Source organism: Columba livia, chromosome 6 (assembly GCF_036013475.1).
Source record: "Columba livia isolate bColLiv1 breed racing homer chromosome 6, bColLiv1.pat.W.v2, whole genome shotgun sequence".
In the NCBI taxonomy this organism is placed as follows: Eukaryota; Metazoa; Chordata; class Aves; order Columbiformes; family Columbidae; genus Columba; species Columba livia.
In genome coordinates, this window is record NC_088607.1 from 34320168 (window position 1) to 34347500 (window position 27333).

Genomic DNA, 27333 nt, shown 5'->3' on the forward strand with positions numbered 1-27333 from the left:
GTTCTTAGACTATCTCTTCTAAAATACAACAGAATGCAATTTTATTTAAGGTTCAGATAAAGAAACTCACCTACATAGCTCAAGGCTGCTCTTTTCTACTCTATCTACTACTTATGCAACCATTCATGTGTTGGAAATCCATTTTCAGTGTATTCTACATTTAAATATCCACTAGATAATACTGTACAAGAGACTAGCTGCAATACACAACTTTTGCTATGATATACTGTGTGACATTTGCAAAAATGGAAGTGACAAAGGAATGACCAAATTTGGAAGAAGACAGATCCCCCTGGACAGTTTCTGAGCCAAAAGAAACTACAAATACAGAAGAGCTGTGGGTACACCTTTCATAATAGTCTCATTAGGAAAAGTTCTTCAGCCTTATTCCTTTCCCTCTATGGTTATCCAATTTATTTTCTGCAATACCAAAATACCTGAATTATCAACGGTTCCAGTAATTTCTCCACTGTAAAAGTCTGGATCTGCAGATCCCAAGGATCAATCTTCAGTTTAATGTCTGGCATTTTTGCTGATGTTTCACCTAGGTACAAAAGGAAAAAAATTGCAATAAGCAATTATTAGCCACAACTGCAAGTCACATTGCCCTGTCAGAGCCCAGAGACTGCCTACTGGAGTACAGACTTCACTCCATAACAGGCTTAGTATTTCAAAAGATAAATGTTTTCTGATTTATCATTTCTAAATTGTGAAAATATAAGCAGATGGTTGCATAAGCTGTAATAAAGTGCATATAATTCTTTATCTTCTCTCCCAAATTTCTAAATCAACCATTTCTTAAAAAATACAGAAGAATAATTGCATTAGAAGACCTCTGAATGTAAGTTCTCTACCAGTCAATAAAAAGGATCTTTAAAGCAAGAATTATATATAATTGAATTTACGACAAAAAAACATTAATGCTATGTGCGCAATACCTGTATCTTATTCCATGTGCCAAATTACAGTGGTCATAACAAACACTTTACGACAAAAATATATATATCAGCTCTTAAAAATCCTGGCAATTAATACCAGGAGAAAGTGAAACATTTAGTTATTTTACACCTGGTAATAACAAATATTTTCTAAGTGTCAAGACAGATTAAGTCAAGAAAGCCTTTACTGAAGTCAATAAGATGGAATTAAAGCTAAGTAAGGTCTTTAAAGTGAATAAATCATTCATTAGAAGCTTGATCCAAAGTCCACCGATGTTAATTTAGGAGTTTTCACTGAGTTCACTGGGACGTGGTTCAGGCCTTTGGCCACAGTGAAATGTGTGTGTGCCAACAAAGAGTTATAACTCTGCTTTAGTAGGAATGCAACCGATTACTGCCCCCAAAAGAAAGACATTTTAAATTTTCCAGTAACTTCACTTCCCATAAAACATAGTTCAAAGCCTTTGTAGCCAATAAAGACTTCAAACACACAAATAATGGATATCTGTCCTTTTTAAGCAGGACTTATTATAACCATCGCTGCTGTATAATAAAGTAATAAGGTACTGCAACTGTGCAGGCTACAGAGATATATTGTCACCTTCTGGTGAACCTAGCATTGATTTAATACAACACAGTTGCCTTAGAGTTTCTATAGCAAGTTGTGTAGAAATGAATCTGAATTGTTGATCACAGAATAGTTATCCACATTTCATTTGCAAGCAAAGATAATGTGAACGATAATTAAATAATTAAGGTTAAAGGTGATTTATGGTTTTGGCATTCTTAGTAAAGGTTATACAAGTGTCAAGTTTATTCTTTTATTACAAGCTATACTAGTCACAGCCTGAAGTTCCTGCATGTTCACCCAGCTTTTTAGTTTTAATTCCAAGTCAAAAGATAAAGAGAACAAAAACTTGAGATCAGACTGCCCAGAATTATACTTTTCCTTCTACAAAGATAACTCTAGAAATGCCAATGCAAAGTATTTGGCCATATTTACAGATTTCATATTTAGATACTTGTAACAAACACTAAGGAAATAAAATTTGAGACTCCCAAAATCACCAGTGTCATAGCTGCCTTTCTGTCCACTGAATCAGTAGGTAGGATACTCCCACAGTTTTAAAATACCCATTTAACTTATCACTCTGTTTGAAGGGAGCTGAGGCCCCTCATCATTCAATGCTTCAGAAACCAGTGGTGGCTCCTAGTCAAGGAAAAGGACTGCAGCCCTTTCGCCAACTCAAATTGTTATGCATCCTCCCTCATGCCGAAATTGTATCTATGCAATTGTACAGACCACACCTCTTATTCAAAAAGCCTCACTGCAGCTGTTACAAAGTTCTTTGACACAGACGATTCAGTATCTTCTGCTTGTTCTGTTCTACTCAATGTAAAATACTTTTTACTCACTGAGCTCAGAACTAAACAGGCTGAAAACACAGCATAGCTATAGAGGCTAGTGGTTAGGGCATGTTCCCAGAAGGTAAAATATTTTGTTTTCCAATTTTGCTTAAGTAATGTTTTCAGAATTTCAGACCAAGGAGAACAAAAAGAGATGGAAGACATGTAAAGTCAACAAACTCAAAATATCTACAAGCACATTCAATATAATAGATGTCCTGCTGAATCAGATCAACAGTCCATCTAGCTCAGTATGTTTGCTATGCTCAGGCTATTTAGAGAGCATGCAAGCCCAGCCATTTCCTATGCATCATTCTTCCAATAATTCTCCAGCACACAAAACCGTTTATGATCAATGTTAGAGGACACTACCCTTACATAGCATGCATTTAAGGACTTACTGTTCATGAATCTGTCAAATCTTTTTCAAATTCTGATTAAAAAAAAAGCAAAAAGTAAAAACTCAAATTTGTCAGGAAGGTAGTATTGAGTAGCTTAATGAATCAAGAGGAAAAGTACTGACATGAAAAAGTATAAAACCCTATAGGATGGGGAAAAAAAAAAAAAAGAGAACTGGAAGAGAACAATTCTGTATCATCAAGGATCAGCCCGCTATAGAGAAGCAACAGAAGCCAACCCTTCCTCCTCTGACTCCTTAAGAACAGGGGGAATGTTAATGCTTAGTTTGGTGGTTTATCAGTCCTAGCTCTCTATTGTGCCTGTCAATCATTAAACATTATTTTGTATTCCTCGGTTTTACATGGACCATTTTCAGAGTCTCCTTACACACAGTTACAGTTGCCCATACAAACATGACCTAGAAAGACAGGGTTGCACCCAGTTTGTTTGGTTAGGGTTTTGTTTGGTTGGGGTTTTGTTTGTTTTGGTTGGGATTTTTTTAGTGTGTTGGGGGAGGGGAGATTGAGGGAGGTGTTGGGGGGGGTGTTTTGGTTGGTTTATGTTTGGGTTTGTATTTTGTTTTGTTTGTTGTGGTAGTTTTTGTTTTAGTTTGAGTGCAATGACACCATGCGCACAATCTGATTGATAAAAATACAACATTGTCTGCACACACCCTGAGAACAACACTGGAAGTGATTTACAAAAATGGTTTCATCATTTAATCATCTATATTCAGGAAAATATTTCTTAAATGCTTACATTCTAGTAAGTAGAACTAACTACATTCTCCTCATCCCTCCACAGGGTGGGAAATAACCAGAGTGTGAAAACAGATTATACAGGTTGATAGCACCAATGAAAAACCGTCAATGAGGGCAAGTCTCTATCAAGAAATGGAAACAACTACTTCCACAGAAGTATTGAGTTGTTGCCACCTTAGAAGGAGAGCTTCATACAGACAAAAAACAATGGACAACTATCTTGCTTGAGGTTGACTACCTGATTTAAGGTAATTCTAACATAATCCCTTTATCCTTCGCTTCTGCTAAAACTGGTTTTGCTGTTTCAAAGCTCAGGTTTTGTTCCTTTCAGTTTTTATTCCAATAAGATTTTTGAAAACTAACAATGACTTACCAAGATCACAAAGGTACACTGAGAGAAAACTGGAGGTTGCATACATTCATGTCTGTAATATTTTCATTCAATGACCCCTCCATTCATTTTAGCAGTTCTTCTGACTTTCTAACTTTGCAATCACCATTATCTACATATCTACATTATCTACTACATATCTTAATATCTCAGCAACACTGTTTTGAAGGACATCTCAAATGTGAAGCCTTAAAAAATATTTTAGGTTAGGGGGGTGTTGCTTCTTGGGTGGGAGGGTTGGTTGGTTGTTTTTTGTTGGTTTGTTGTTGGTTTAAACGAATTCTTCAGGACAAATGCTTTATACAGTTTCACACACCAGCTATTTCAGATAGCATCTTTACAGAACCATAAAACTGAAAAAAAAACAAACCAAACAAACAAACAAAACCCAAACAAACAACTACAAAAAACAAACCACACAACAAATATTGTAACCAATTCTTAATAATATGCTGTATATCTTGCAACAAAGCAAGAAATAAGGCAGGCTCTTTCTGTCTTCTGGTTAGTGGAAGAATCACAACGAGACAAATTCACAATCAGCCAGAGGGCTTCATACAACTACAAACTGGGTCATGGTGAATGTGAAACACCACCTTGTATCTTCACACTGTGCACATAACATCCTTGGTGAACAGAGCTCTGCAACAAGAGCTTGCAGCTCAGGCCAAAGACATGCCTGCTCTGTATTCGCACAAGCACGTTGGTTTTTTACTATTATCTGTAGGGATTCCTACTGTTAATGCCCATTAGTTTTTTATGTATGGAAACTAAACCCAAAAGTGAAAACAATTTATCAACCATATAATTATTTGGAAATACATTAAATATATAACGATGTAAGTAAAGTCTCTAAAACTCAAGAGTGAGAGGTATAGCACAAAATGCAGTCTCAAAGGGCCAACACGTATTAACTGCCTCATTTTACTGAACAATGAATATTCAGAAAGGTTCTTTGTCTGCAAAATAGATTAAAATTCAAGCTTTCTTATAGCTGCAGCTATATAGTTATTTCCAGCAACATTTGCTATACTAGCAAGGAAGCTATCAGTAATTTGGAAGCCATGTTGCCATCAATATTCAGACCTCCACTCAGTATCTTGAATTAAAGATTAGAGGGAGATCCTTTCCTACAGTACTGATAATTTGCTCTGAAAACCACAAACAGCCATCACTCACATACCTCTCTTCTAAGCTTCAATTCCCAACTGCACTGCTATTTAATAGCTTCTTAAACTGCATCTCCTACAATAACACAGTAGGGCATGAACCTTTGTTTGACTCCGTGGTGTTGGCAAATAGCATGTGATGTTTGTGCCTACCTGTCAGCATGTTGGTGGAGCCTATGACCATAGAGCAGAGAAGCACCCATGCTGCTGAAAAACTTTCTGCTGTGTCCACCCCTAAATCAAAAGGCCTTTTAATTCAACAAGGCACTCTCCTTCAGCTTCACAGTGATTGTATCAAACCACACCATTTCACACTCTTTAAAAACAGACTTTTTTAACATCTGCAGTTCACTAGCTCTCTTTGCTAAGATATTTGGTCAACACTTCAATAAATCTGCCATTTATTCACATTTTAAAAAAGGAAATCTTCAAGATATAATATTGCTGGTTAACAACCCTTATCTTTGACACTTTCACAAGCTTCCCTGGTGAAACCACATCTGGAATATTGTGTCCAGTTCTGGGCCCCTCAGTTCCAGAAGGACAGGGAACTGCTGGAGAGGGTCCAGCGTAGGGCAACAAAGATGATTAAGGGAGTGGAGCACCTCCCTTATGAAGAAAGGCTGAGGGAGCTGGGTCTCTTTAGTTTGGAGAAGAGGAGACTGAGGGGTGACCTTATTAATGTTTATAAATATATAAAGGGTGAGTGCCATGAGGATGGAGCCAGGCTCTTCTTGGTGGCAAACAATGATAGGACAAGGGGTAATGGGATCAAGCTGGAACACAAGAGGTTCCACTTAAATTTGAGAAAAAACTTCTTCTCAGTAAGGGTGACAGACACTGGAACAGGCTGCCCAGGGAGGTTGTGGAGTCTCCTTCTCTGAAGACATTCAAAACCTGCCTGGACATGTTCCTGTGTGACCTCACCTAGGCGTTCCTGCTCCAGCAGGGGGATTGGACTAGATGATCTTTTGAGGTCCCTTCCAATCCCAAACATACTGTGATACTGTGATATGGGTACTCTTTGAAATCCATCACAACAGTTGCAAATAGATGGTATCAGCTGAACTGTGATTTTTTTTTCTGGTCAAGACATACATCAGTTGCAAGGGGATAGGTGAGAACTGGGTGGAGACAGCACTTCATGCTTCTACTGAGATTTGAAGAAATCACTAGATGATTTTCAGGTTATTTTTTCTACAGATACTCCTGCTTCAACTTTGCAGCAGCTTCCCCTCAATTCCTTGATAGAAGGGGGAAAGAAAACCTTTTTTGCTTGCAGCAAGAGCTGCTCCACATTCTCTCAGCACAACTTCCTATACTGCAGGTCATCTACAACAATCAGATATTTTCTACAATTCAGCAGATAAAAACATTGTTGCAATTACGATAACTTTCTCTTTTTAAAGGTCACTGTGCACATAACACCTCCCTTTTCTTTCTTTTCAGGTTGTTTTGGAGGTGTTGTGGTTTTGTTTGTGGTTTTTTTTGTTTGTTTGGGGGGGGGGGGGGTTTGGTTTTAACCTTAGCATATTGTCTAACATAAGCATTTTTATTCTTTGCTCGAGCCCTGTCTCAACTGGTTTTTAAACTCAACATAGCTTTCTAGCCTAGCTTTCTAGCCTTAACTTACCATCAACAGAAAATCGATCACAAAAAGGATTGTTCCAGAAAAATTATATTCTAAGGTATAAATTACCTACTTAAGGGTTCACTTGCTGATTCTGTTTTGGGTTTTGTTTTGTTTTCTTTTAAGTAATTCTGATGCCCTGTGAAACTTCCTTAAAGCATCCAAAATATAAATAAAAGCCTGCAAGCCAGTGAAAACTACAAAATCTTAAATTATTTTCATTTCTTGACCTACATATTTTTAACTTACCAGAATCCCCTTACTGTTATTTACCATATTAGCTGATTGGTTTTTGCACAGGGTTTGCTTGGTTGGTTTGTTTGTTTCTTTTAAAACCAGGCAAAGGTAATAGGTGATAGAAAGAAAAACAGGCAGCCAGCAAATACCATTCTGGGGTTTTCTCTGATATTTCCATTTACAAAGCAAACCTCCAGATCCTTCCAGATCATCTTCATTAAGATGACAAATTTCGGTGCTTGCCTCAGGACAGAATGAGAATCACGGTCCATCTTTTATTTTTTTTAAATGCACATGCCTACTCCAGTATAAAATGCCCTCTAATTACAGCAGGGATCCTGACCAAGATATTTTGGTAAAAGGCTGCTATAACCTCACACTCAGTTGTATTAACCTTTACAGTAGGCAATTTCAGCACCGTAGACCAGCAGCTCTTAGAACACTTGGGATGTTAAGCATGTGTCACAAGACACAGTTGTGTCTCAGAACAGCCTGAAAAGCAACCACCTGCACACTCCTACCAAGTACTACAAACTTTAAGATACTGAGAATTTCGTCTTCTCAGCAGATGTGTCCAAACTGAAACTGCTGAGTCTTTTGGTGTAAGAAAGACACAGGAAAAATAGTCAAAAGTTTGTATCCATCTGCAATACAATGTGAAAATAGTACCTGCAGCTTCCAAACCATTTAGAAGTACACTGTATAACGACATAGATAAACTAATTAGTGTCAGAAAGCAGAGCCAAAGATATCCTGCATAAATTAGAAAACAACCTTAGAATCCATTTCCTGCTAGATAATTAGAAAGCCAATAGCACATCACTCACCTATCCTAGAATACAAATGGTCCGTATTCAGCACTAAAGTAACTGTCTATGTAATTTCCTTGTGTAAGGAACTTCAGTACAACTGCTATGGCTCACTATTTGGCTTCCGAGGCATCTGCAAGGGACTGCCTGACAAGCTCTCCAGTGTATTTCAGGATGACTGACAGGACACAGTGGCTGCTGGTGGGGTGGCAGGGGGATGGGCATCCTTAAAGCTATATACTACAGCACAAATACATAAAAAAAATCTAAATTTAAAAAGCTTTTGAACAATTAGATGACATGAAACGTGTCATTACTGATACTTCTGGTGCTTCTTCTCGTAATTTTCGGCACATCTGCTGTTTTCCCATACATTCTGATTGTATGCCAAATTCAGTCTCAAGGCAATGACTCAGTCTCACACTTTTGAGCTGAACAGCAAAGGGATTCATAAGGCTCTCACCCAGTAACTTGGCACCAGATTTGTTTTCTTTGTTGTTTTATTTTTTCTATTGTATGTTACTCTACACTGACATACAATATATTATTCTATCTAATTCATAAATGCAGAGGCCTATTGCCTTCTAAAAAACAGTGAAGACAAAATATTAAACCAAAGTAGACTGGATTAGTATTTTTAAAGAAGATACATACGGACACGATACCTGAGGACTTCTAAGACATGAAACATTGCTGACAATACCTAACAGAATATGATTATTTCTTCTTAATTGCAATATTTATTATATAGCTTCACCAATAGGTGCTAGCACCACTCTGGAAAGAAAATTTGTTAGTCTTTTTGCTACAGAGTCAGTAGAGCAAGTGCAAATCAGGTTTTATATCAACTGTTTTTGTGGCTTCTGAGTTTTTCTTTAATCTTCTATCCGACGCATGAAATTAGATATTCAGAAATCTAAAATATACTGGTTCTGTTTGCAGCACAACAGCATAGACTCTTTTTGCTTGAAGACCTGCTGTACTTTGTGGGTCAGACCACACCCAGGAATGAAGCAACACCACTGACACCTAGGAAGGATCAGGCCCATTTAACACCAGGAAAAACCTATAATGCACCTGCCAAATTACTTACATCTCCATACAAAGTTGACAGGTTACACTCTAACCTCCCCACATTTTATCACTACTAACAAGAAACATGTCTGTCAATGCAAAGACACCACAAAGGAAAGTAGATCTAGAGAATTAAAGAAGGTGGCAAGATTCAGACCCATTAATAACATTTGTTCACTGAAGGCTACTCAAACAGGCTTTGCATTTAGGTGTAGATTTGCAATGAAGTAACTGGAAGATAATTTTTAAAACTGAGAACAAAAAAGAAAACAAACTGGTTTTCACATTCCCTTTCACTTCCCTCTATGTCTACTTTCTCCCTAGTGCAATTTTTTAATCCATTGGCCAACTTAACCACACCTGAAAAACAGCTGAAGTTCCCAAGAATACAAGATTTCCACCAAGCTGTTCAACATAGTTCTGAGCATAGAGTCACACATCATCCCTTATAATGAATCCATCAAGGAGAAGAATGCAGTATAAGCCTAGTCCTTACTGGACATCAGAGAATTCACATGGCAAAGAACAGGTTATGACTGACTTAACAGCAGGAAATGCCTTAGTTTAGTCTTAGGTTTACGGAACAAAACATTAGGGATGGGGAAAGCATTACACCTCAATGAACTTGCTTCATGCAGACTTTCTGATGTCTAAGGAGATAGCTAACGAAGATTTTTCCCAGGGTTTTAACATTTAGAACATGCTCTCTTTTCCTTAATAGTCATGCCAACCTATTCAACAGTATATTCTATCAAAACACTTTTTCAAGCAAAGGTTGTCTTCCAATACCTCATAAGGTAATAGAATCACAGAGTAAAAATTACTCACACAAGATCACACAGAATGCCAGTGGCAGAATCAAGAATGGAATGCTGGGATACAACCAACTAGTGACTAGAGCACCTTACTCACACTTTTTTTTTTAAACTGAGGCCCATAAACAGGCTAAAAAGAGTTAAACATTTCCAAATACAATTTACACTATAAATCTAAATAATATTATCTCATATTCCATACTTGTGTCAAAGTTACCCAGATACAATATTTCTTATTCCTAGTTAATACATTCTTCTCATTCAAACATACTATCAAAATAACTGCCTTGGTTGAACGCATGCACTTCCAGCCAGTTGCAACACGCTGACTAATTCTAGGAGATGTTCCAGCAGAGGTGGGAATCCTACAAACTGAGCAGTTACAGAAATTTTGACTTCACACTAGCATACCAGATTCTGCTTTTCAACCAACAGCTATCCAAAACTGTGTTACAGCCCTGAGCCTACAGCCACAGCAAGGAAAATCTCCTCCACTGAAGTTGAGCATGGAAACTCGTGAACCTGACAATGTCCACACTATATTAGCAGTAAAGTAAATTATTCCACTGATATCAATGAACTTGTAGTGGATATACACAATAACGGATGACAGCAGAATCAAAACAATCCTGCTTGTTTTAGAAATGGTTTACCAATCTTATCTTCATAACACTTCATCCAGGTACATTTTTGCAGATACTAGAGTTTTTGGTCTCAGACTGCAGTTGTAATATTTAAGATAGAAAAAATGCATTTCCTTCAAAAAAGACAAAAAAAATAAGGTGGTGTGACATCAGATGGCAGCATTTCATTCAAAAATAAAAGGTTTTCATTAATACTCTTTGGACACTTCAAATTCTTAAAAAAAAAAAAAATCCTTTCATGAGTCTCTGTGCTATTTTCACTGCATGCACTGTGAACACAGAACCAGGACCCCTCTCTATTTAAGTGGCATGCAGTTCCTACATGGATGGCAATCCTGTGCTGGGAATGATAGGTTAAGAAAGTCTGGCTCCAAGCCCTCCTTTTTGTTATCACTTTTCAAGTGCTCCTATCTCAATTGAGAACCAGAGACTCTTTTTAAATAAAGTTCAAGTTGACCTTCCACTAAAAATAGGATATTGTTCAACTCATTTAAAAAAAAAAAAAAAAAAAAAAAAATCCATTCTGTGCTATTGAAAGGATTTTTTTGGTTAAACAAAATACCCTCATTTCCCATTTTTGTTACTTGCTTGGGGTTATCTATTGCAACATTATACTATACCGTTTTGCTTAATAAATGTCTCTCTCATTCAGTTGCAATGAGGTAAAAAAATCAAACCACACCATATTTTTCCCTTCTCTGTAGAACCACTGCTCTTGCCAACAGATTTTGTTGTTTCATACCTATGCATTACCCCAGGAAGCTTCACCATTGTGTACCTTTTTACATAGCTATTTTCAAATTCCTATAAAGGTTATTTGTTTTGTCCAGTGACCCAGTGTCCATGTTGTCTACAGATATGCACAAAACAACCCCAAAATTAAGGGTAGCATACATGATTGATATTTCTTAAACACGTATTAATTTTGAGCTATGCATCAAAAAAAAAAAAAAAAAAAGAGAAACAATACTCAGAAACAGCATCATTTTGGGGGTTGGCAAGCAGCTAGTTAGCCTGCACCTGCAAAAGTACCATCTAAAAAACAGGGGATAGAAAAACAGGACTTAAGCAAAACCATAATCCCACCACATCATGCTTGTATACATGGACATACTTCTGACATATAGATTAATTCTTCCAACAGGGTTCCTCATGCTGCATGGCACCCTATTTCCTCTATCAACTCGGAAAATCAGCTTCAAATCAAAACATGGCTCAGAAGAAAAACCCTGGTCAATACATCATTTCTGGTGAAACAGCTGCAGAAGACTAAAGACATTCCAGTCCATTTTGACCTCCACTTTCATTCCAACTCAAAAGAATTCGTCTGAAGAGCAATCATTAAAAAAAGAACCACATCACAAAACACACACAACTTTGTTCCAAGGTGTATTAGCTTCCCAACATCAACCAACTGACTAGGAATAGGAAAGAACAGCAACAATTCATTATGCAATTTGTCTAAATGCCTGTCATCAGGCATAATTCTTTGCTGTCGGATGTCTTTTGAGCTTCAGTAGCTCTGAACATAACTCTTGTCATTAATAAGAGGAAACCAAATGGATTTTACATAATGAAAAATTGTCTTAGTGTACATAAAGTTCTTGAAACATTACAAGTGTTATATTGAATATAACAGCCCTGCAGTACCCCTCACTTATAAACAAGTGCCTTTTATATTTTAAAATCAAAAATAGCTGTATAAAATTGCCTTGTACAGTAATTCAGTATTTTCAACACTGAGGTGACAAATACACATTTACACAAACCCTCCTTGCATTAAATGCAAAAGTACGAGGAAGTAAGCTAAACTTTTACAAATAACAGCATCCACGCAACATTTCATCCTTCCTTTTCCAGTCACAGCTTCATATTCTTTCACTAAGTGGAAAATTCCCTTCATTCCTTTTCAGTCTTACCTTCTGTAACAAAAAAATCCAACAAGAGATCCTATAAGCAGCTCTGAGAAGAACTCCTTTGATGTAGCTTGACTCCAGAGGCACTGACAGTGAAACAGCAAGTGGTTGCCTGTCTACAAGAAACAAAATAGGAGGGTAAAAGAGTCAAAATGGGGAGGGCAGTACCCATTTGGAACCTCCTCCTAAACTGTTAGTTCCTGATCTCACTGACAACTTGCTAGTAAAAATACCACTTAAAGACACCCCAAGCTCACTCCTAGTCTGGCAAACATAGTTTGGCGCTGAGCTTTTATACCATAAATCAAACAGCATTGATATCAATGGCAAAGCCTCCTTAGAAATCAACAAGGTTTACATTGAACATGAGAGGGGTGAGGGGAAAAAGGATGCAAAGGCCATTGTTGTAAAACCCAGGTCAAATATAGTTGCAAGGTACCTGCCATGAAAGTTCGTCCAAACCATACTGTACATGATAATCTTCTTCATTTACCTTCAGAAAATACTCAAGACATATTTCCAGATTGTTAATCCCACATTTATAAGATCTTGCACTAAGGCAGCCATTTAAGAAATGGACATGAGTACAGTTTTGCTATTATAGCAAATTTGAGTATCCTGAAGTATAGTATGCAATAGTGCTCATGTAAAAACAACTCTGGAAACTCTAAAAAGGCATAAGTTGCTCAACACTTTTATCTATCTATCTGCTACAGACCCTCTATTCTGTTGCTTTAGATCTTAATGGTTCTAAATCATTCAGTCTGAAAATTTTTAAGATGTGCCAGGATGAATTTTCATTTTGGAAAATTTCAACTTCAACTACAGCAGTTTGGCTATTTTTAGGAGGTTTAGAGGTAAAAAGGGCACGGGCAGGCAGAAGGTTGAGGAAATCTGACACCAGCTAACAGCACTGGAGAGGCCCAACTAGGGAAGGAGAAAAAAAAAAAAAAAAGAAAAAAAAAAATGAGGAATAAGTACATACTGTGACAACTCACAATAGATAAGGAAAAAAAAACACCAAAACAAGACTTGGATAGACATAAGAGACAACACTGAAACAGTTGTAAGGAATAAAAGAAATATCTATCACATTTGGGCCCAGTCCTGCAATGGCCAACCAATTTCAGTAGTGCCTTCTGCACTTAAAGCTACATAGAAGGAAAATATTTGAAAGTAATTAAAAACATGTATAGAGAACATCTTACAGATAATTTTGTTCCCTTGCAAAAGTATCAAATATTATTCATAGATACTAAGCAGACTTTTCTATATGATACAATTATTTATTATAGGAAAAGTTAGTGCAATGTTAAAATTTTATTCATAACTCATTCCTCTCATAATTTTTCAAGGTTCAGATCTGAAAGGTAATCCTTTCTTTGCTCTCCTTCAACTCATGAATTTAGAAGGCTTTAACAACAGCCAGAGAAGAAAGCTGTTGGACTAAGAACGATTCAATTTTCAGAGCGCTATATTGAAACTATGTGATGCATCCCAAGTCTAAATCTTACTAAGTGCAAATAGTATTTTTCAGCATTTCTTACCTCTCTTATTTATTCCATTAATGTTATTTTTTAGTTAAGAACAAACAAAAATGCAATTCACCATATTGTAAGATTCAATATAGATAAGTGGAGTTACGCAGGTGATTCCTATTGCGTTGTTTTTAATCATTAGATGTCTGCAACTACGTCAGTGTGTCCTTTATGAAGCAAATGACTATAGTGGTGAAGAGATCCTCTTTATTTTAATAGGTACACTAAGGAGAGGTGTGGAAAATGCCAGTTTATTTAAAGCTCTTTGTCTTGTCATTTGCATTATCAAATGAGGAATGATATTCAGCTGCTTAAGCTGAGTTGCTAGTGCCATTTTAGATATTGTAGCATGTCCACCATACAAGCCTCTAGGGTACTGCAGGTCTCCCATAGACTTCAACCACATATTCCAGGGCTGGATATGGGGATGCTTTATGAGGCCAAAACAGTCTAAAATGGCTCCAGGCACCTGAATAATTCTCAAGTTGTTTTTATCTTAACAAATCCTCCTATTCATTTGTTGCTACAAAGACTTTTAATTCGAACTTGGGTTTGACAGGTTACCTGTGAAGCACTTACCACGGTGGGCACATGTCATTATGACAAGGAAGCACTGCAAATTTTGAAGGTATGCAGTACCCACTGCAGCACCAGTTCTTAAGTACCATTAAAATATTCCACACACAACACCTAAAAATATGCTCATGGTATGGATTACTGTAAACCACTATACACTATACTTTCCCACCTTGGCTGTCTCTCAGATTTCCTTAACAGACTTTTTGTAATCTTGCCCAAGCCTTTTCAATATTTGCTCTTTGTTACCTAGTTGTACTCCTTTCCTCACAACTGTACATCTTGCTAAATTTAATCCTCTGACTTCTATAACCAACCTGGCTTTCCCTAACTTCATGGGACAGTTCTAATCCATTTTTGTGCAATGTTTCACTAGTCAACCCAATTTGATGGCAGCGAGATGGAAACACAAGTTCTCACTGCAGAAAAAGCAGTCTTTTTACTGTGAAAATTACATTAAATCATGAAACAAAACTTGTTGGAATTTTTCCTTAATTCCCTTGTTTTATGTCAACATTTATTAAAAAAAAAAAAAAAAAAAGTATTTTTAGACACATGAAGTTATTTCTTTGATTTAAGATTCTGTCATCTTCTGTTAGTAAGTTTACAAGTTTACAAGACCACCCTATTGACTACTTAAAAAACTCAGTAGCTTCTTATGGGCCAGCAGTTTGTCAATTGCTCTGACAAATTACACAAGGTGTTTATGCTGGAGTCATTTCATTCTCTCATAACAAGGGCATTTATTCTTCATTAAAAAAAGTGAGCCAACCAAGCAGCACATCCACCAAGCACAGAATCACAGAACGTTAGGGATTGGAAAGGATCTCAAAAGCTCATCCAGTCCAATCCCCCTGCCAGAGCAGGAACACCTAGATGATGTTACAAAGGAAGGCATCCAGGTGGGTTTTGAATGACTCCACAGAAAATATCAATAGCTTTAACCCAACAGAGGAAAAAAAAAAAAAAGACAATACCAAAAGGACAGCAAACACTACCCCGAGTCCTTCTTTCCCTCAACCTCTCCCTCCAATTCATGGTGCTTGTTCAGAGGGATTGCTTCAAAAGCTCTTGTACCTTCAAGGCTGCAGTCAAAATTGGCACAGGTGCTCTTGCTCTGTTACTTAAGATGGGCTCGAAAACCAACCCGGCTCTGAGTAGGGGGAGCCCACCCGCTGCTGCCTCCTGCTCCTCACCCTGCTCCAGCCACACCTCGCACCCGAACAGGCTCAGAACGTCACAGACACAGCCCGTGGCAACCGCTGACAGGAGGCGCAGACAGCACTCCCCGCCACGGGACCCCTGGGCGACGTTTAACGGCTGTGCGTGCACCAGCGGTCCCGCCCCAACGGTTCTGCGCGTGCGCACCCCCGCCGCTTTCCCGCGCTCCGCTGAGGGGCAGGCGGAGGAATGCCCCGACCTGCGCCCCCCCCCCAACAGGTAACGGGTAGAGAGACTCTCACTCTTTAAATGCACCCACCGCTGGCCAAACTGCCGTTTTACCCACACGGTTTCTTCTTCTAAACCGTGCGGTAAACAGCTGTTGCACCGCAAGTTTGTTTGCAAACAGGGCCTACCGAGGAAGCTGTTTCCTGAACGAAGTTGTGAGGAGACCTGTCATCACAACACCACTTTGGCTCCCAGGAAGCACAAAACGAAATTTCCACAGACAGATGCTGCTATTCACAAACGTTCCTGTCAGATCAACTTCCTAGCAGTAGTTGGGAGCATTGAACATAAAAATACGCACTAAGCCTATGTGGGTTTTAAGTTAAATAATTTAATACCAACATTCCTGTATTACTTCTACTGACATAAGCTATTTTTTCAGGTGTTAAGTTTGTCTGTCTTACTGTCATGATTATTTCCCTTGGTTCACAAGGCAAGGTCCAGTATTTGTATGCTCTGCTGTAGGACTCTGGATAGAATTTCCCAGCTTTGAATGAGAGCCAGACCTAGTCAGACCTGGCACTTCTGCAAAGGATGTTGGAACTTTAATAAATCAAATTTCAAATCAAGCAAGGTATCTATATCTGCATTGGGTGGACACAATCTGTCACACATCCCATTCTGGATTTGTGAACATCCAGGTAAGGAACCTGGCTTACTAACATCAAGGGTTCATGCCTATCATGTACCTGGATTTAATTCCCATAGAAAGAAAGTCAAAAAACTGTCACTGTTGAGTGGCTGCATCTCGCCCCAGCATGGACAGAGCGTGTGACCAGACCCAGGGCCTCACACTTAGGCCTGTGTCTACCAGTAGAGGTGTCATCATGTTTGCTCAAATAATTTAGTCTGCGCTAGGCCAAAGGAAATTTTAAAATCAAAATCTTTTAACAGAATTTCACACTGCTGTTATAACTTCCGATATTAGCTGTCACTTGAATCACTTCAGAAATAAAAGATTTTTTTTTTCTTTTAGAGACAGAACATTCCTGTATTCTGGCTATCCATTTATTTGCCTTCAGCTGTTATCTGTAAGTGAATTCGGTAATTAGTAATTTATTTCTGTTTTCAGTTGTTTTACTAATTTATTTGCTTTTAATAGAAGTACTGAGCAGAGTTAATATATTTCATGTTTGTGTATTATTTAATTAAAATTCTCAGAACTGTAATTGAATCCATAATCTATAATTTTATACAAACAATAGATAATATTATTTGAAGAGAGAACACCATAAAACCAGCCTGACTACAAGGCACTACTCCTCACTATTACTGAGAAGCCATGCAGTATTTAGCATAAATTGCTAAATTAATCTTATCAACATGAGTATCAGAAATGAAACAGCAGTGCCTGCAACCCATATTTAGGTCTTCTTGGCATCCACACAAAGAGAAGAAACAAATTTCAAGACTTCCATTGCTTGAGGTTTATTTCTTCAAACTATATTTTGGAATTTTCACTAGGAATCTTCTTCTTAAGTAGGAAAGGTAGACAATAAAGGTGAGAATAACTGAAGATCAAAAAAGATTACAATATTCATGAAGATCACGAGGTTCTCAGATAATTCAACAAAAGCACCTTACCACTGTGTTTCTCCATGTGCTGCCTGCCAGCGTCAGAAATTGTCAACAATATAGACATATAAAAATTAAACTTTTAACTGAGTGCTAATGTTGTGTACCATAGATTTCTGCACAAGCAAAATGCTAACAGAAGATGTGTAATTAGTAGAGCTTTTAATACTGTATAACAATTTATATGTAGAAGCGTAGTTTGAAACAAAGAGGACACTGAGCTAAAAGACCCATGGTAAATTAACTTGAAAGGATAATCCAAGTTGCATCTATTGTATCTCTTATTGAGTTTTAGCTTTCCTACATTCAAAAGCTTATAATTCAAAATATACAAGTATTTGATTTAACATGTATAAAGAATTGCAAAGGTTTATTGCTACGATATGTCACTGAGGCTTAATAGGAATTAAAGTTAGAGTGGACATTTACCCAGGATAGTTGCAACCTGTCAATACTACAAATAGATTTCATGTTTACGCACAAATGTGTGTTTCAGGGTTAAGTGAACCACTGATCAAAAAGGAGGTTTTCTGATGAGGGTTTTTTTTCATAATTGCCCACTATCATCTCATTTAAAGTTTCTTCAAAAGCATTTGGTAACATGGAGGTACTAACAAAATGAGGATTTTGCACTAGATGCCCCTACTGGTTTTACCCAATATCATAATTCCTCTGTGTAAAGGCAATGAGAAGAATAGCCTGTAAAACAAAACAAAGGCACAGGTTTTAATTAGAAGTATTAAATAGACTCTGTATATATTATTTTATGGGGTAAAAAAAATAAAAATACGGTGAAATTAAAAATTAAAAAAAGTCTTGTGTTTTAATATTTAACTCATACAAAAGGGAACAACTCTTTGAAGTAAATCAGGGTCTACGTACCGACATAGGGATCTGTACTCAGAACAGGGACAAAAGTCAAGCCATACAGAATTGGAGGCAGAAGCATACTTTATTTTCATACAGGTGGTAAATATGTTACTCTTTATTTACGGTGTGGCAGAAACATTATGAAAGCCAAGTTTGATTAATAATCCTACCACGAGGGGATTTTTGGTACACAGAGAAGCATTTTCATGTGATATTTAGCATACTCAGATTTTGAAAACATATCCATTTACCTGCAACATTAGAGGTATTTGCCTATCCACTTACCTTGGGTTTGTTTTCCTAAAAATGTAGTAAATGTGTGTATAAAACAGGTGCAAGTAGAAACATGGAATATGTTTTTTGTAGAAAACCCAATAAATCTGGTAAAAATGCATTAAGGAAAAAGGTCCCAAATCCAGTAGTGCGCTGCACACATACCTAAATTTACTAGGATTATTTACTTAAAAATAAGAATGTATTAAACATTTGGCTGCATTGACACCTACAACAATGTTCAGTTTTATGATTTTATAATCTTGTAACACTGAACTTATAATTTTATTAAAATGTAAGTACAACTAATAGCATTTATCTAAAAAGAATCCATTACGTATGAGAAGACTAAAGGGAAAAGCAGACTGTATAGTCACATTTTCAAGAGTTAGATGAAAGCTTAAACATAAAATTGTGTGCCTCTTTGGATACACATGGATGTTTAGACACGTAAATTAATGTTTAGCTGCGTAAGCAGGATTAGCAAACAGTACACGTTTATTCCTATACTTGCGCTGACAGATGTCATATTTCCTCCTTTTAAAATGTTGCTTTAACTCAGTTGATGAAAGCACTGTAAGCAGAGCCCAACAGATGCATGGCAAACTGCAGCTATGTTTGCTTACAATAAACACATTGGTGAAAAGCATCAGCACTTTTTCAACACTGCCCTGCCAACAGCCTTAAGTCCTTGACCAGAAATGACCAGCACTAGAAGAACGGTTTGTTCTACATAACTATCAGGAATTTTTTGTAGTTTCTAGATAATGTCTATATAAAATACCTTGTGATACTAATTAATTCCATGGAAGCTGCCAAGCAGCTACTATGTTGCACATGTTTTATCATCCTTGATAAATTTAAAATGATGAAAATTTCCATGTGTCATATCCAGGGACCTGAGCCATCTGGGTCCTCCAGTTCTTGGCATCCTCTAACTGCAGTTCAGTCCCAGAATAAATTCTGTATTCACAAAAATTACAGCTATCCATAACAGAAGAAAAAAATGGCAAAATAACATATATTTCATGAGAACCTTTCTCTGTTTCAGGACATAGGAGGTTTTACTAGAGTTGTGCCTTGGAGACCATATCAGTACTCACTATTAATATCTAAGGGAGACTGAAACAGGAGAAGCCCTAGCAGGGCTCTGACTTTAAGAAACAAAGGTCCTAAAAGTTTCTAAAATTGCTGCCATCCCCCAAACAGTAATTAATGTCTTTATCTCAATAAAGGAAAGGAGTTTTATCTTTTCCATTATCCAGGATAAACATCTGCAATATCCATTAAACAGCCTTTTGGTTTAAGATAGCAGGATTCCATTCAGGATTCTAATGTTAATGCACCATTACTAGATCAGATTGTATCAATTCTTAAGCACCTCAGTTGATTGAAAGTTTCCTTGCATTTCATCATGTCAGAAATAGCATTTCAATCATTAGCAATAGATCCTGGTGCTATAAGTGTGGAGTCAAGCAAATAGGGCGAAGCAGGTAAAATACTTCACAAGCTAGCAATCCCTTTCTATGGAATTTTAGTATGCTTCTGTCAGAATGCTTTCAACCAGACAGAAGGTAAGTGGAGCACCAAGAAAGAGGCAGGAGCCACAGAACAAGGAAACACAATGCTGAATCAGGCCAAGGGACTGACTGTGTTTGATAATAAAGAGAGAAAAGGAGCACAGTACAGGGTTCTGAACTAGGAAAGGAATTAGGAAACGTAGCCATGTCATGAAAGAATTACCTAGGCTCTGTTTTACATAAATTGTGCCAGAAAGCATAGTATAATGAAATGCAAATTAATTCCTTGAAACTTGACTACTTAATTAGGGAGAATTCTCACAGAGCACACCAAAAAAAAAAAAAAAGTCATACTAAATGAACATCTGTTTCATAGGCAAATTAATTTGGTGTAGGGGTTAGAATAAGTGATGAATAAAAGCTTTTCATTTTAGTTAGCATTCATATCTAATAGTCTCCAAATATCATAATGGAACTAGTAACAAAAACTTGGAGAACAGTTAAATAAATCACTGTTCCCCAAATTATCCTAAATGATTGTAAGGATACTGTATAAAAAAGCACACCAAAACCAATATGCATTTAGCATCAGTCTTACACCATGAATATATCTGTTATGTGGAAGATAGACAGAGACAGCAAATTATCCCTAAACAGCTTTTCAGTGATACTGGAAATACCATAAGAACTCACAAAGTTTAGGATAAATCAAATATAGAATGTTTCAATACAGAGGAATAGTGTTAAAAACGAATTCTATATGCAAATATTTGACTAAAGTGGACTAGGAGTAAGGGTGTACAGCACAGCATGAACAAACTACTACATGGGGGAGTTTATGAAACAACAGGCTATAGGGGTAGGCTATAGTGTGATTATATAGCAGCTCCAAAATGAAGCCACTTTTGATTCTGTACATGAAACTGGTCCCCAAGTCCATTCTTAGGCACACAGAATGGAAAATTTTAGCCATATAGGGTTTTCTGAAGTAAATTCTTATTTTTATTATTTGTATTGTTTAGGCATTTGGCTTTTTTAGATGATATACAAAGCTAATAGAGACAATAAGAGAAATAGAGAAGAAATGTACTTCAGTATGCAGCATCATTTTTGTTATTCATTAGTGTGGTGCTAGCATTATCTGTTGAAATACACAATGTGTTGGGTTCATCAGTTCATTCTCATTCTTCAAGGGAGATGTAAAATTTACTCTTGAATATTCCAAGTTACACATAAGCACAAAGTTACTGTTTCACTGACATTGCTGTAAGTGTTTCGTGTTAACTTAGCAGTCAGAATCTAATTTTTCTGTTGCAAGCATCACAGATGTAACATATTACTAGATTTCTAACAGGAATAAATGTTGAAACTATTGCTTTTGTAAAGCTGACAGAGATTAAGTGAAAGGCCACAGAGTAAATGCATGAGAAGGGATGGAATAGGCATTAGGGATGAACATGGCACTTGGGGGTCAAAAAAAGGCAAGAAAACTGAAGTGTTGAAGCACTTGGGACTCAATCCTGTATTTCTAAAGACAGAATATTTAATGCTGAAGAATACATGTGCACACTGATTAAGTATTTCTTTCTACTGACTGGTTAAACTGTCAATATTCCTATTAGAGACTTTGCAGTATCTGTCCTCTTTACTTAAAGAGGTTAAAGACATGAAAAAACTACAGGCAAACCTATCCTAGTACCATTATTTTATGTAACGGTCCTAAGCCACATTTTTCTTTCTCCATTATCTATTCCGTTGGGCAGCTCATGCTAGTTTTAAGATTTCTTTGCGAGATAAATTTACTTTGCAAAATACACTTATCCACTGGGAAATTTTATCTGTTATCCTGTGTTCATTTTTCACCAGTTAGCTCTGCCTTAAAAGCCCATGAGATATACTAAAACTATTTTTAGTGTTTACTTCATGTTTAGAACTGCTATGAAGAAAAATTCTAAGCACTGATGGTTTTAGTTTAGTTTGCATTTCCAAAGCAAGTATATTATAATTGCATTTTCGGTTTATGAATACGTTCTGAATACCACAATCCTTCGGAAGGCTGTCAGCCATAATTTTTATTCCCATTTAAAAACAGGTACCCTAGGTTAAAAAATTCTGAAATTATAGAACAGTGCATTAATAAAGCAATGTTATATGCATGAATGCTGATAATAAACTAATTATTTCACAATATCATTTTATGCTAATTAACCATTTATATGCATAAACATTGTTCATTTAGCCTGTGGCATACCAGATGCTTTAGTTACACTTCTAGTCTCAGCCCTAGTCATCTCCAGGGCTGCCCAATGGCTACTGGAAAACATTTCTGAGGAATTGCTCATTCCACTGCAGAACAGGTGAGTGTCCTTGCTCACAGAGCCAAGGATCTCCCTCGGTGTCTGGGAAAGATGACGTGAGCAGCAGGCTGAGGCATCTCAGGGTCAAGTGCCCACTTGAATGCTGGGGAAGCTCAATTCTACTCAAACTGCCCAAGACCAGTTTTCTTTTGACCTCTCTCCCCTTATATTGCCTTAACCTCTTAAATGCAACCAAATATCTTGACTTCAAGGTATTCAAAATAAGATTATGTTCAGTAGGTAGCGTGCTTTATTAAACACCTGTATGTGCAGAGGCTCCCTAGCACTTGGTGAGAGACCTTCTTAGGAATTTTTTTCAATTTTATTTCGGGCTTGTATCTTGAGCTTTTAATTACTTTTTCAGATAATGTTGAGTTTTCCTGTCTTGGTATCTAGGACTTAACACTGCAATCCTGGTTTTGTTGAGACTTTCTTTACAATAGTTGTAGTGATTTGTGTTGTAGCAAGATCATCTTCTGTCTTGAGAATGTAACAGCTTCATCGTAAAGTGCTAGAATTCAAATAGCACTCTGCAAATGATACCATTCTTCCCTAATCCCTTCTTGATCACTGCTCACCTTCAAAGATTATTATATGAAAGTGCTTGAACCTGCCTCTTCTGCATGTGGTACGGGCAACACATCCAATCTTCTCTTTTACTTGCAGCTTGCACAAAGAACACTGGAGGTCACTCTAGCATTGCTCAAGTTAACAATTTTATCTGAAGATTTTCAAGATTAAACAGAATGTAGCTGGTTAAATATAACACTGTGTGTGTGATTTACAGCCTTCAGCCAACTCTCATGATTCATGTTTCACTGAAACTTCAGATTTAACTCAAGTCCTAGATTCATGTGAACACAAAGGCAAATGTCATTTAAAGAAAAAATAAGTCGCTTCTTAGTCCTGCTAGGAAGGCTCCTAAGTTAAAAATAGAAAATTTAGACATTACAAATTTTGAGGCAGAGGGAACACTGAGTCCGTTTCCAGGTTTCAATAGCTCAGGATACTGCATGTATGCTTTAGCTGTCTCTTCACAAGTCCGTGTTCATGGCAACCTGGCTAAAGCCTCTGGGCCTGGCATGATTAGGCTGTATGGTTTCACCATCGAGGAGGGCCTGATGGAGATCAGCCCAACTCCAGCACTCTCTCCAGCTCCACATCTAAACCCTCAGTGATCTTAGAAATGCATTGGCTATTCCCACACGGCCGTGAGCCACCCAAGGGTTTCCAGATGGACCATTTGTAAGCAGTCTGTGCTCAAGTACCCAGTGCTCCAAAGGACAGTCTTACCATTCATGAGCCTGGACTGGTAACTTTGGTTGTGGCATCAAATCAGTTTGATTTAAAGAACCAGCCTGGATTTGCTAATAGGTAGTGGGGGTATTTTGACTGAAATCAAAGACTGAGTATAGTCTGAGGTCTGCACTCAGTCAGTGTCTATAACCACCCCCCTCTTTCTTCCAAGTAAATAAGTTCTTTTGTTACTGAGACCACACTAGAATTTATTTTTGCTGTGTCTTGTTTGGGTTTTCTGCATTTTGCATGGCTGCAGAATATAATTGTCTTTCCAGCATAATTTTCAGTAGATTTAAAACACATGTCTTGACAAGGAGATCAAATAGAAACTCCAAAATGTGGTTCCATAATTTAGTATTGGTGCCAATTAACTTCATTCTCAAGACACAATAATTGTGCTATTACAGTTTGGTGCAGCTATTAGAACAGAGGTCAGACAGTGTGATGTGAATATTTGCATAGTACAGACATTAATGATACCATTCACACTGATTCTTCTTGCTATCAAACCCATGTAAAACAGTAACAACCATACCATTTCCTCATTTTCTCCTGAACATTTTCTTTACGCAGCTTACGAAAGAATTATCCTAATTAAAAAAGCTATCAAAAATTCTTAACTACAGAATTATATTTAACATTTCAGTCAAGAAAAGGAGCATTTAAAAAGACCCTCCTTCAATAAAGTACAAGAAAGAGTTGTCCAGAGTTCTCAGAAACCACTGTACTATAGTAAGTACTACTTAGCAGTGAGTACTACTTGAGTACAATTAAGTGCAATAATTTTTTCTGTATGCTAAAAACATGACAGTTTTGATTTAGACCCTAAGACTATTTTAATGTACAACTCCCAGTAATGGAATAATGGAATTTTTTTGCATGTTTCTTTAATGATAATAACAGAACAAGTTATCTGGAAAAGCAGGGAAGGCTTATTTTATATTTCATATAGACAAGGGGAGCTTTTCCCCACTTAGAAACTGTCCTTAGTAAGTGGGCAAAATTCAAAATGTTGAGCAGTTGCGTTAATGTTTTCTGGATAAAATAACTGTGCAAATAACAGCAGAGACTCAGGTGGTAACATGCCATTTATTGCACAGATCTCGATGTCATTAAACTGCCTTAAGCGGCAAAAGGCCATCATTCATGACCAGAACATATGTCTAAGTTACTGCCTGTCACTCATCCTGGAAATGTAATCTATTGAGAGGGTGAAGATTTGTGTAATCATCCAGTATTTATAGAAATCCAACAGTTCACTCAAACCTTTCAGATGACTGGAAATCTCAGTCCCATCTATCACACACATGCTGCAAGGCAAAAACATGGAAGAAGCATACGAAGGCCCATATAGAGCACATATGCATAAATTTCATGTTTAAAAGATGTTTCTCATTGTATAAAACACGGCAAACCACACCAAGGTTTCTGTAAAGCAGAGCTGAGCAGTCATAGCTGTCTGACCACACACTAACCTAGCCCGAAATTGCTAACAAGCAATTAAACATAAGGATTCAAAACCTTTTTGAAGCTGGATTCAGTTAAGTGGTAAAGAGAATTTAAATAGTGAAGTACAACAAAATAACAGTTATTTTAAAATTATAGAAACACCTTGTGCTTTCTGAGATCTGTCTGTCCTCTGCATTCCCGAGTTCAGGTTGCAGAGAAAAGCTGTAAAAGACGAATTTCACAAGCCTATTTTAAGATCTTTGTTAATTCAGCAGTATTTTTGATCCTGAGGAAAGTTAACGAATTATTAAGAGTGCTTCTTGATCGATAACCGATACAAAAAAACGGGGCGGGGGGGGGAAAGAGGGGGGAAGTGCAATCATGGACATCACTCAAGCTATATTTAAAAAAAATATAGGGGGAAATAGGGTAAAATTCCTAGCATAAACATACCCTTCAAAAAGGGTGAAAAGGATAACGATTACTTTTATCCATAGCAGCATACATATAAACTCAAGTTGGATTTAATTTCCATTATACTACTGCTGACCTAGCTATTGCTAGGGTAGAAAATACCTACAGTGAATGAAATCACATAGAAAAGCCATATGACAGGGAACTTTTGTAACGGGCGAGAGGACAGAATTAGTAAAAACAGGAAAACATGTCCGACCCCGGCAGTGGGCGCAGGACGGAGCTCCGTGTGAGGGAGCCCCGAGCTGCCGCGCCGACACCATTGCAGCGGGGCGGGGCGACGGGACGGTGCCCATTGGCCCCTCGCACTATGGGGGGGTGGGAACTTCCGCCGCTGTGACGCTCGCTAAGGATCGCGGCCCCGTGATTGGTCTGTCAGCAGCAGCGATGGCCGAGTGGTTAAGGCGTTGGACTTGAAATCCAATGGGGTCTCCCCGCGCAGGTTCGAACCCTGCTCGCTGCGGCCTGGTGGGCTTACTTTTTTTCTTTGCAATATTCAGGTTTCATTCCTTATATATTGTCTCACTAGTAAGCGTGCCTCTGCAGCGACAAGAGGGATTATCTAGTATTTATCCTATTGCAACTCATTTGGCCGTACATATACACTCCTCCTCTGCTTCTTCAAGAAGTAATAGTACCAAAGCAGCAATAGGTCCCAGGGCAAGTTTCTAGCATTGCATCCAAAACACTTCTGATAAACAGCACTTGGTGGGAGTGGGAGAAGATCACACTAGGATCAGTGCTCCTTCCCCAGCTCACATTCTAGGTCCTCTTTAGGCAGATTAGGCACTGTCAAAGTGCAAAGCTGGGGATCAATCCAATGCATGACAAACAGTGTCCTAATTTGCCCAAAGGACTATTGTCCTGCCTCCATATCCCACAGCTGATAGAAAATAAATCTTGTCAGCAGCAAGCTACTCTATAATGAATGTGTTTGCTACATCAAACCTTTCATGAAGTAAACTGGTCTACTTACACACAATCTGGCAATGAGATAGAAAACAAACAAAATAATAATAATAATAGCAATAATAATATTAATAATAATAGCACCACATAAGCTATTATGCAACTAATAACCAGGAAGAACATAATAAGCACTTTCCCCTACATCACTACACATCCCCTCTTTCTGAGTGGCTTAAACTGACCTTTTGCCACTCAGATGTATCAGTCTGCCCTGTCTGTGACCCCAACATTAGTGAAGAGCTGAAAAATTTGCAAAGTCAGGTAAGAGAACACTGGAAATAAGAAAAAGGCCATTTCCAGTAAGGCCAAAATAGGCTAGAGTAGGAACACACACTTTTTACTCCTCTCTCTCAAAGACAAAGCAAAAACCCAGCACAAACACACATGTAAACCCATTCTTTCTAGCATCATTTTGTTAGTGCAACTTAATTTAATCAGAAGATGGAGGTGGGGGAAGAAGAGGAAACATTGAAATGTGCCTAATTAGAACAAAATAAAAGAAAGAGGGGGCAAACAAACAATTGTTTAAGCCGGCTGTAAAATGAACATTTCAAAGTGCTTCCTAACAAGTCTTCCAAGGATTTCAGGTTTGGATGTTCAGTTCTGTTGTAGCACATTCCCTCCCCAAAGAGGGAATCTTAAGCTGGTGAATAACTGACAATGGTACTGTGTAATACGTGACCATAACTTTACGCATTTCCCTTAAGTCCTTACATGTGAAGACACATGCCAAGGGATACTGGAATCAGAAAACTTATCTCAGACGGTGCAGAGAGGTAGTTTTTAAAGCCAAG

At 37.6% G+C, this 27333-nt stretch overlaps 1 protein-coding gene and 1 non-coding gene across 5 annotated transcripts in view; one reads left to right on the top strand and one right to left on the bottom strand.

The window, feature by feature from the left end:
* Nucleotides 1–15601, bottom strand: part of CTNNA3 (catenin alpha 3) — a 460135-nt gene extending 444534 nt beyond the window's left edge. The window contains exons 1-3 of one of the 4 annotated variants that reach the window (XM_065067892.1): nucleotides 15501–15594; nucleotides 12194–12306; nucleotides 438–544 (exon numbers count right to left, since the gene is read on the bottom strand). In XM_065067892.1, coding sequence (XP_064923964.1) covers nucleotides 438–527 — 90 coding nt within the window. In that variant the 5' untranslated portion in view covers nucleotides 528–544; nucleotides 12194–12306; nucleotides 15501–15594. Of the gene's footprint in view, nucleotides 1–437; nucleotides 545–7759; nucleotides 7912–12193; nucleotides 12307–15381 lie in introns of those variants that run through there. The other 3 variants (XM_065067891.1, XM_065067894.1, XM_065067893.1) reach the window with 3 other exon arrangements.
* A 10350-nt stretch (nucleotides 15602–25951) lies between these two features.
* On the top strand, nucleotides 25952–26033 carry TRNAS-UGA (transfer RNA serine (anticodon UGA)). Its single transcript has one exon. It is a non-coding gene; the product is annotated as a tRNA-Ser (tRNA).
* The last annotated feature ends 1300 nt before the right edge of the window (nucleotides 26034–27333 follow it).